The 9,758-nt window shown below is 47.3% G+C and overlaps 2 protein-coding genes across 2 annotated transcripts; one reads left to right on the top strand and one right to left on the bottom strand.

The window, feature by feature from the left end:
- Positions 1–61: 61 nt before the first annotated feature.
- On the top strand, positions 62–4,457 carry KDM8 (lysine (K)-specific demethylase 8; the record flags this gene model as incomplete). Its single annotated transcript, XM_009080281.1, has 6 exons — positions 62–228; positions 1,544–1,676; positions 2,545–2,586; positions 3,314–3,463; positions 4,105–4,197; positions 4,293–4,457. Coding segments are annotated over 6 exons (750 nt in total), but the record flags the coding sequence as incomplete, so codon positions are not given.
- Positions 4,458–4,744: 287 nt separating this feature from the next.
- On the bottom strand, positions 4,745–9,757 carry NSMCE1 (non-SMC element 1 homolog (S. cerevisiae)). Its single transcript, XM_009080280.1, has 7 exons — positions 9,688–9,757; positions 9,241–9,362; positions 8,375–8,452; positions 7,637–7,783; positions 6,634–6,750; positions 5,409–5,532; positions 4,745–4,948 (listed from the first exon to the last, which is right to left on the bottom strand). The coding sequence occupies exons 1-7, from the start codon at positions 9,755–9,757 to the stop codon at positions 4,866–4,868; spliced, it is 741 nt and encodes a 246-aa protein (XP_009078528.1). The 3' UTR covers positions 4,745–4,865.
- Between the last annotated feature and the right edge of the window lies 1 nt (position 9,758).

The following is a 9,758-nucleotide window of genomic DNA, read 5'->3' as shown; positions in this document are numbered from 1 at the left end:
CTCAGTCTCCCCGGGCGCCGCGGGGCTCTCTGCGGGCACTGAGGAGCAATGTCCATTGCAGAGGGTCCGGCTGGAGCCGCCGTCGCCCCTCGTGGTACAGCCCGAGGAGGCAGTTCCGCACCTTCACTGCCCTTCGCTGGAGCACTTCAGAGACAACTACCTCATCCCCCAGCGGCCGGTGGTCCTGGAGGGAGTCATGGACCACTGGCCATGTATGAAGAAGTGGAGGTGAGAAGGAAGTTTCTTCCCTGACCAAGTAAGGGCACAATCATTCCCTGTGTTGGGGCACCTTGATGCTCAGTAGAGCTGCAGAGACCTTGGCAGGACATGGACACTGTGGGCAGTGAGTTTTGCTGACAGCACATTACTGCTGCTCTGCATTGGTGGGGGAAGTGCATTGGAGCATCCAGAGCATCGCATGGCAGGTGCTTCTCCCAGGGAGAAGCTGAAGCTGTGCCCAGCCTGTGGTTGTCCCAGGGGAGAAGGCTGCCCACTCTGCAGCTGTCCCAGGAGCCTGACGTGTGTTGCTGGTGCTGTGTGTGTTGCTCTGTTGGGCACTCGTGAGGAACACACGCTGCAAACTGCCAGCGAGCTGTGCAGAGCACAGTGGGTTTGTGTACACACGTCAGTGATTTTTACCCCTTGGAACTTGCCAATAGTTAGTGCAATGGAAAGTGAATCTTGGGGCCGTGAGTGAGTGTGATTGACTTTTCAATTCACGGGTCCAAGCACCGATGGTTGTTCAGTGCTGTGTTGGAGTGTGGAGTTTCAGGCACCACCGTTCAGGAGTGACAAACAGCATTGTGCTGCCTGGATAGTGTAAGCAATGGTGCCCACATTTCCAGTACTGAACAAGTATTTGTGAGGTGAAGCTCATGGTTCCTTAGAAAAGAGAAAAAAACCCTCATGCTTAGTTTGAGCCATTGGTTTCGTTCTACAGCCAAGGGTAAAACTGACATTAAGTAAACACACTTGTTACTTCATAGCGGGTTTATTCATTTTTGAGGAAAGATACTCCACTGGTTAACTTCAGACACTAAAAAGATGAACTCCATTTAGTTAACACCATTGTCCATGGAGAGATGTATTCCACCCATCAAAGTAATCCCTCTGGCTGCAACCAGGATGGTATTATTGGCGCCTGTATACAGAATTTCACACTGACAGAGAGTTTATCTAGTATTAATGGTGAAAAGATACAACATTTTATTTAACAAACGTGGCAGCAGGCAGCAAAAAGATTGGCCACCCCTCACTGAGAGAAACTAACAGTTTAAATCTCCTTCGCTGGTAAGGAAACAACAGTGAACTGAGGTAAACAAGGTTTTGAACCAAAATAGAACAGACAGGTGTGGGATAATGTACACACAAACCTGCCTGATTTCCTTGCTGCTCACATCCTTCTCTGCTGCCTGTTGTCTCTGGTTGGTTAGGTTTGGAGGGAAGAAACTCATGTAGTAGAGTTTTATTACCTACAAGGCTGTGTTGGATTGAACTGGTGAGAAGAGTGGTACAGAAGGTAACAGAACTCTCTTTGTTGCAGTGTGGACTATCTGCACCAGGTCGCAGGGTGCCGCACGGTCCCGGTGGAGCTGGGTGCCCGCTACACGGACGAGGAATGGTCCCAGCAGCTCATGACTGTCAGTGACTTCATCAACCAGTACATTCTGGGTGAGGTCTGTCACGCTCATTCTGCTTCATCTCTGTGGTGCCAGCACAGACGGTGGTTCTGCTTACAACAAACATGCCCAGAGGGGATGCTGAGGGAGGGGAGTGCTGCAAGCACAGGTCTGAATTAAAAGGTTTGACGTATTTACAAGACCTGAAGCTACAAATAGTTGTTGCAACAATAGCTAAGTTTGGGTTTTACATATAATCGAATGTACAGCAGCTGGAATGTGAGGGATAAATAGGTCTGTTCTGCAGCAAAATCCTGACTGGTAGAGTCTAAGGATAAGGGTTCCTCAGCTAGCAGTTTTGTTCTTGATCATTAAACTGCTTGGTAAGATTTAGGATCAAGATCCAAATGCACATGCCACGAGGCAGAAAAATAAGTTGATTAGCAATTGGAATGTCCTTTTGCTTTCGCAGCTGAGGATCCGGAGCCCTTGTGTCTGTTTCCTGGCCTTCTGGCAGGAAGGACTTTGTGCCATTGCAAACTGGTCTGTGGTGCAGCCTGGAACAGAAAATGGAGTAAGGAGAACTGGTCTGTGTGCCAGCAGGGGCTGGCTGTAAAGATGCAGCACATTGTCATGGGACTGACAGAGCTGTGGAGATTCCTTAGGGTTACAGCTCAGCTTCCTCCAGTAACTCAAGCTAGATGGTTTGTTGACTGTGGAGACACATTTACACTCTCTCACTTTCAGTGGAGCTGTAAGTTGCTCTTTCAGCAGAACTGCTGAAACAGTTATAGTGCTTACACAGGACACTGGAAATGGATGTTACCTATAAGTGAATTCTACTGGCCTATAAGTAAAGTAACTGGCTGAGAAGTCTTACATTACATGTCACTATGTGTTTTTTCTCTCTTTGCTGTCATTTCAGAACAGTTTAGGATACCTTGCCCAGCACCAGCTTTTTGATCAGGTAAAACTGAGTGAATGTTTTTATCTTCCTGCAGTCAAGTGTTCCTTTGCAGCACAAGTTGTCTCTGAGGATGTCAGCAGTACTAGATCAAAGGGCACACAGAGAGTTCACAATGATTCTTAGGATCTGAAGGAGCAGAGGGAGGGGTTTGTTCCATTTGCCTAAAAGACATGGGAACAAAACCCTTTTGGGATGAAGACGTTCAATCCAATGTAGCATATGCTTACAGAGATATCACCCCGAAAGCAGCATTTCCCCGAAGACTATGTAAGTCAGGGAAGAGATTTGAACAGGAAAGTGTCTTCAGTGTTGATGTGTTCACCATAATCTGAAATGTCATTCAGTTTGCCAGAGTTTAGTTTGGTGGCAGATGTAAAAGGAATCTCACAGAGAAGCTTAGTGTGAGATCAGCCGCTCCTTTTCCACAAACAGCAAACCTGCTTATTCTTTTGGGTGTCTCTGGTTTCTGCTAAAACAAAGGGTCTCTGAAGCATGAGAATCCTTCTATTCCCACCTCTCCTTCCAACAGAATCTGCTCCCTAGGACAGAAAGTGTGAGGACATTTCCTGCAGGTTCCTAGCAGGTCAGACAATTCTCTGCTGCCCTTGCTGGACAAACAGGTCATTTGTGTTCTTTGTGTCAAGCCTTGGTCGTGTGTTCCATGAATTACATATGTCTGGAAAGTCAGCACAGACCCTTTTTAATGTTTCTTTCTTTCTGGAAGTAGATCCCAGAACTGAAGGAAGATATCAGTATCCCTGACTACTGCTGCCTGGGGGAAGGGGATGAAGATGAGATCACCATTAATGCTTGGTTTGGTCCAGGAGGCACAATCTCACCTCTTCACCAGGATCCCCAGCAAAACTTTCTAGCCCAGGTCTGTACTGTAGTTACTCTACACATGCCACTAATGCAATACCTAGAAAAAGTGCTTCTGGTATGTGTTAGAGGCAAGAGGAGCAGACAACTTGAAGAACAACTGAAGGACAGAGAACATACAGTTCATGTAGTGTTCAGGGCAGACAGGCTATTTGCCTTGTGAATTCTTGTCTCATTTCAGCTCTCCAATGAAAGAACTGATTTACTGATCACACACAGAGAAATAAGAATTGAGGACTGTATGGAAGCTTAGCAGTCACTGTGCAGGTACCTCTGCCTGCTGATGGGAACTGCAATGAAGATTCAACCTCCTTATTCTCAGTTCTGCTTTCTAGCTACATAGATCCCAAATAACAATGTATAAATTGGGTGCCTTAAACTTTGAATTTAAAGTAATTTAGTTAAAGTCATGTCCCTCCTAAAGGTATTTCAAATCCTTACCTGCTCCAAGGGAACAGGCACTTGAATTCCAGTAGCCTGATTTAACTTTCCATTGTAGCAGTGCCTGTTTATGACTAACAAAGATAATGATGCTCCTTGTAATCAGGTGTATTTTACTGTTCAATGCCAGCTGTGCCCCACAGCCTCCAGCAATGCACCAGTTCATGACCCGTGGAAAACATTTATTTTGCTATGCAGGTATTTGGAAGAAAGTATATCCGTCTGTATTCACCACAGGATTCAGAATACCTGTACCCACACGAAAGCCAAATCCTTCACAACACTAGCCAGGTAAATAGTTGCCTGAAATTTCACTATCAGTAATGTTACCTTATCAAATCGTATTTGAGTAAAGACATTCTGCTAATGATTGATTGGTTTTATAGGTTGATGTGGAAGATCCTGACTTGACCAAGTTCCCCAACTTCACAAAGGCTGCATTTCAGTCCTGCATCCTGATGCCTGGACAGATCCTGTTTATCCCAGTGAAATACTGGCACTACGTGCGATCGCTGGAGCTCAGCTTCTCTGTCAGCTTCTGGTGGTCATAGCTCTAGTCTGCAGCACTGCAATAGGAATTAACAATCAGGAAAGGAGCACCTAGCATCTTCTTAGGAGAGGTTGAAAGTGGAGCAAAATAAGAAAGGGAGAAAGAATCAGGATGGGTAAATGGAAAGATGCTGCTCACTTTATTTTTGTGGATGTTTTTATAAAGAGCATGTGTTAGGTCCTGGTCCTGTGTGCCTGTGTCCCTTGGGTACAGCCTGTGCACTGCCGGGACTCTGCCTCAGCCTCAGGGCAGGCATCACTGTGAAGGAGGACAGGAAGGCAACAGTAGTTTTATTGTAAGATTTTTAAAACTTCAGAAAATAAGTACACTGAGCACTGTCACTAATGGATACAACACAGTCTGGCTCTTCTGCCAGAGTGGGGAGAACAGCTTGCACTGGCATCAGGTTTTACTGGCACCGCCTAGAGCCCAGAGTGGACCTCCTCTCTGCTCTTGGTTTTGATGGTGACTGGGACTCCATCTGACTCGTACCTGTAGAAAACAAGAGGAAGGTTAATGGATGACACACAAAACCAGGATAATATTGTGTAACCTCCTGATTTTTAAATGCTTTGTATATTCCTCAGTTGCTGTTCACAATGTCACGTTCCCCTGGAGAAATGGAGGAATTCCAAAGAGATTGTGCTCCTCTTGGAAGCTCAGTGTTTCCAGAAGTCTTAGTGTCATAGGCTGTGTGTGTCCCTATTTCCCCTGCTCCTTAAGGTAGTTAGAGACAACAGGCATGGGGGTTGCTGTGCCCCTGCAGCACACTGTGGGCACTGTGAGGGCTCAGTGTACCCATGTGTGGTTTAGTGTCTGAAATGTACAGCTGAACTCAGGAGTAACTGATACTCAGCTACACTTACAAGTGGTGCAGGCAGTGCCACTGCACATCACAGCCCATTCATTCCCTGGTGTTATTACACAATCTTAACAATAGGCTGCTTGGTACCTGGGACGTCGTCACAAGACCAGAGTTCATTACACTGTGGACAGCGACGCTCGGTCTGAGCTCTGAAGTACTTCCTGGTGCAAGGTAAGTGCATTGCAATGCCACAGGATTCACATACTTGGCTCTGAAATCAGAAGTGTTGATTAAAAAAAAGCTGTCTAACCTGTCCTTAAATTTAAGAGGAAGTAATTACAAGGGGCAGCAGATACGTAGTGCTTTACTACAAACAGTGACAGGCTCAAGAGAATACAGCAGTCTTGGAAAGAAATCCAGGCTGTAACCACTTACACAAGACTAAGCTTAGCACATCCCAGCTATCACAGAATAGAATCACAGAACAGTTCAGTCCAGCTCCAGGCCCTGCACAGCACAGCTTCAACAATCCACCCTGTGCCTGAGAGCATTGTCTAAAAACTCCTTGAGCTCTGTCAGGCTTGGGGCTGTGACCACTGCCCTGAGGAACTGTTCCAGTGCCCAAACACCTCTGAGGGAAGAACCTTTGCCTGACACCCAACCTACCCCCCCCCTGACACAACTTCAGACCATTCTCTCAGGTCCTGTCACTGGCTGCCAGAGAGAAAGTAAGTGCTGCCGCTGCACTTCCTTCCATGAGGAAGTTGTGTACTGCAATGAGATGTCCCCTTAGTCTCCTCCAGGCTGAACGGACCAAGTGAGCTCAGCTGTTCCTCACATACCTTCCCCTTAAGGCCCTTCACCATCTTTGTGTCCCTCCTTTGGATGCCCTCTAAGAGCTCAGTATCTTTCTTGTATAGAGTTGTCAAACACAGTGCTTTAGCATGCTGGATGTAAACACACATGTTCATTCCAAGGTCCAAACACAAGCAATTCCTGAACCTAATCCCAGGAACAAGGAGGAATCTGTGTTATGTAAAGACTGCTACTGGTGAGGCACCAAGAGGAGAGTGCTAACACCTCACTGCTAAAGCTGTTCCAGCATCAGGGTTCATCTCTAGCCTGCTGGTTTGAGCAGCAGACAGCACAACCAATGTTCCTGGAGCCACTGCTCCAAGGCAATTGTTTCTCTAAAGGCATTAGATAAAATGCCAACAATGATTACAAAAAGGGCTTTTAATATACATGAGCACTATGACCAGATTACAAGACTAGGATGTTTTAGTGCCTGCCTGACACTCAGTACCACAAAGCTCAGGTGTGACCACATGAGCCCCTGCAGGTACCTGCTGAGGCGTAAGGCAGACGTTACCTGGATGGCGAGGCTGTGGCAGATGTTGCACTTCCTGGCCACATCCTGGTAGTTGCTGAAAATGTACTGCTCCATCTCAATTATGCAGCGAGTATGCAGAGTGTATTCTCCATTTTTCTAAGGAAAAAAGTGTCAAGATGAGGAACTTCTTTCAATCCCTTTTACCTTTTTGCTGTTGCTAACCACCTCCTGGCAAGCACTTGGCAGCCACTTTTTCTGCAGTCATGAAACTAACATGCTGAGAACATGCAAAGCCAAAACACTTTGAAGTAGCTGAACTTATTTTTTCAGAGAAGCAGAATAAAAATCCCACACCTTTAGCAGAGATTTAGTCCTTGGAAGGTAGAGATGAGCAGGTATGCTGTCCCTAACAGAGACAGGCAGTTTGGGACCCTCCCTTTGCATGCTGGAGGACATTCTCACAGCTTCCAGCAAAACCTAGGCACTTGATGCTCAAGGTATCTTTGGAAATCCCTGCCAAATCACTTTAACACAACTGTGTGGCACAGGCTGCAGACCTATGGTGCAGTGACTCCAGCAGAAATGAGACTGAGGTCTCGGTGAGCAGCTGCAGTGTCCACATGGTGAGCTCATCTCCACTGCTCCCTCACAGAGCACAGGAGATGAAACCACGTGCAGAGGGACCCACACACTTCTGGTATTCTCAACGTTTGGCCTCACTGCTGTTCAGAAAGTTCTGCACACGAGTAACAGCACTGATGACCCTGAAGAGCTCTTGTCCAAAGCTGAAGGATGTCTGTGTGTCAGGGCTGCACACACAAACCCACCTGCCTCAACACAAGAGACTGAAACCATGTGGTCCTGTATATACCTGCCCAGGGACTTTCTCCTGATTCTACTACCTTTTCTGCAAAACGCACTGGAGCAGCAGTGAGTACAGACCCCACCAATGAATGATGGCAGAAATGGAAATAAGAACAGCTCCAGCTCCTGCCATCACATCCCTAAGAACATTGTGGCTGCAACACTTGAAAGCAGTTACCTCAGAGAGCCACTTATCCTCCACAAAAACTTTCAGCAGTTGTTCTGCTTCCTTTTTCTTCATTTTCTTTGTCTGAAGTTGGTCAACCAAGTTTAAAATATCTGTAGACGAGGCAAAGCCATTTTCTGATAAGATGATTAGGTCCATCTACCGAGAGAAACAGCACCAAGGATTAAATCCTGCAGTTAGACAGACACACTCTGCAGCAATGTGCTGATCTGCAGCAACTTTAGTCTCCACACATGTGAGAGCTACTACAGAACATGGCCTGAACCAGACCTGTAGAACAAAGGCCAAGAGCTGAAACAATCACTGTCCCCTAAGCAGGTTTGGTCTTTGCCAGGAAAGCATTTCCACAAATAGCCCTGTGCATGTGCCTAAACGAAGCAGCATTCAGGGACCTTGAGCACACTCAGCAGGGACAGATCTGCTGCTTTTATCCACTCTTGGTCAAGGTTCTCTCAAGGAAAACCCTCTCACCCTGGACAGCAGGGTGCCAGTCCCTAACTCCAGGGAGTGCTTCCCTGGTGCTGATTTCACCTTACCCATAACTGACTTCCCACAGGGAATCATTACCTGCACATACTTCCATCTCTGCAAACCCTGTTTTATTTGGGATGAACTAGGGTGAAATGGCAACTAGTTCCTGAACCACATCCCCACTCACTCAACTTCCATTCACTTTCAGCTGATACCTTGGTGCACAATGATTGACGAGGTGGCAACTGACACACTTACTGTTTTCCTGAACAGCTCCAGTTCTGTTTCTGAGTAGTCAGATGCCATTCGAGTTACTTCGGTTTCTGCCAGATTCACCTACAAAAACAATGAGCTGATATCAAAGGGCCATTGTGTTTTTACACCAGAAACTGTAAAAGATCCTCTGGGTAAAGATCACATCATCCTACCACCAACAGAAACATCTGGTTGTTCAGGGGCACCAAAGGGGCTGTTCCCTGAGGGACACTCAGCCCTTTCCTCACAGCCCTGGATGCCCCAGCCACACACCCTCCACAGCTCCTCTGCCTAGGCCAAGCCCTTAAACAGCCCCCAGAGCTGACATGTCACAGCAGGTTCAGTGCTGGGCAGCAGCAGAATTTGCATCATCAGTCTTTTCTCACTGTGAAAAACACTTACTGATGTTTCACACTCTTCTTGCACATGCTACTACTGTTTATTAGCTCAACTCAGCTGGCAAAATGACCCAGAAAGGCCAAAAGCAGCAGCCAATGTCAGAAAACCTCCTGCATGGTCTCTTGAAATTCCTGTATTACCTCCCCTCTGACATGCATCTTGTAGAGCCTCTTGGGAAGCTTCCCACAGCCACTCCTCAGGGACCCTTCGTGCTGGGCTGATTTTGGAGTAGGGGAAAAAGGAAACCAATGTTGGAGTGCTCTCAGTGCTTTCTAGTTTAGAATCTGTCTCAAGAAAGAAAGTCTGTGGGACGGAATCTCCCTTTAGCACTTAAACAATGTTCATGCTGAGAAACTCCAGCTTGCTGTCCTTGCTGCCACATCCCACTCCACACTCCTGGGCTGTGCCAAGTTATCCCCCCTTCCCCATCCCTCCAGCAGCCCCTCTGTCACAGCTCAGCAGGTACCTACTACAGCATAGTGTGCTCTGCCATCCTCCTCTGACATTCCCTTGCGGATCTGCATGAACAGAGGCTGCAGGTGGCTGTTGATGGTGCCGATGAACTCGTCCAGTTTGTCATGTGCATAGTAAACTAGAGACACATGGTGAAAAGCACATGCAGAGAAACATCAAACACCTCCTCACCAGGCTGATCTTTTTGTTCCGAAACATCTTTCCCAGGTGAAAGAGCTAAAACGGCATGGGGCACAGCCCAGACAGAGCTGTCCTGTTCCTCACCCCGGGTGCTGCTGTCTCCTGGCCCTCAGGGACACTCTGTACCCTGTGAAAACAGCACTGCCAAAAGACAAAGCGCTGCCTGTAAGTCTGAGCTGAGCAGAAGTATACTCATGGCTGCATTTTATCTTTCAGGAGAGACACAAGCCACCACAGCACGTAACTGAGCAGGGCGCACACACCTCTGTCGGCCTCGCAGCACTGCCGGTGCACCCTCCTGACCTCCGAGGCCTCCGTGATGCCGTTGGACATC

The sequence above is a fragment of the Acanthisitta chloris genome, unplaced genomic scaffold, assembly GCF_000695815.1.
Source record: "Acanthisitta chloris isolate BGI_N310 unplaced genomic scaffold, ASM69581v1 scaffold20008, whole genome shotgun sequence".
NCBI classification, from domain to species: Eukaryota; Metazoa; Chordata; class Aves; order Passeriformes; family Acanthisittidae; genus Acanthisitta; species Acanthisitta chloris.
The sequence above is the reverse complement of the archived record's forward strand: the minus strand, read 5'-3'. Positions and strand labels throughout refer to the sequence as shown.

Coding starts and splice junctions, on each gene's coding strand:
- NSMCE1 (XM_009080280.1), bottom strand. CDS start 9,757: ATGTCCAACGGCATCACGGAGGCCTCGGAGGTCAGGAGGGTGCACCGG. Junction 7,784..8,374: donor TGGAGCTGTTCAGGAAAACA/GTAAGTGTGTCA, acceptor TTCTCTCGGTAG/ATGGACCTAATCATCTTATC. Junction 4,949..5,408: donor GTCTTGTGACGACGTCCCAG/GTACCAAGCAGC, acceptor TGTTTTCTACAG/GTACGAGTCAGATGGAGTCC.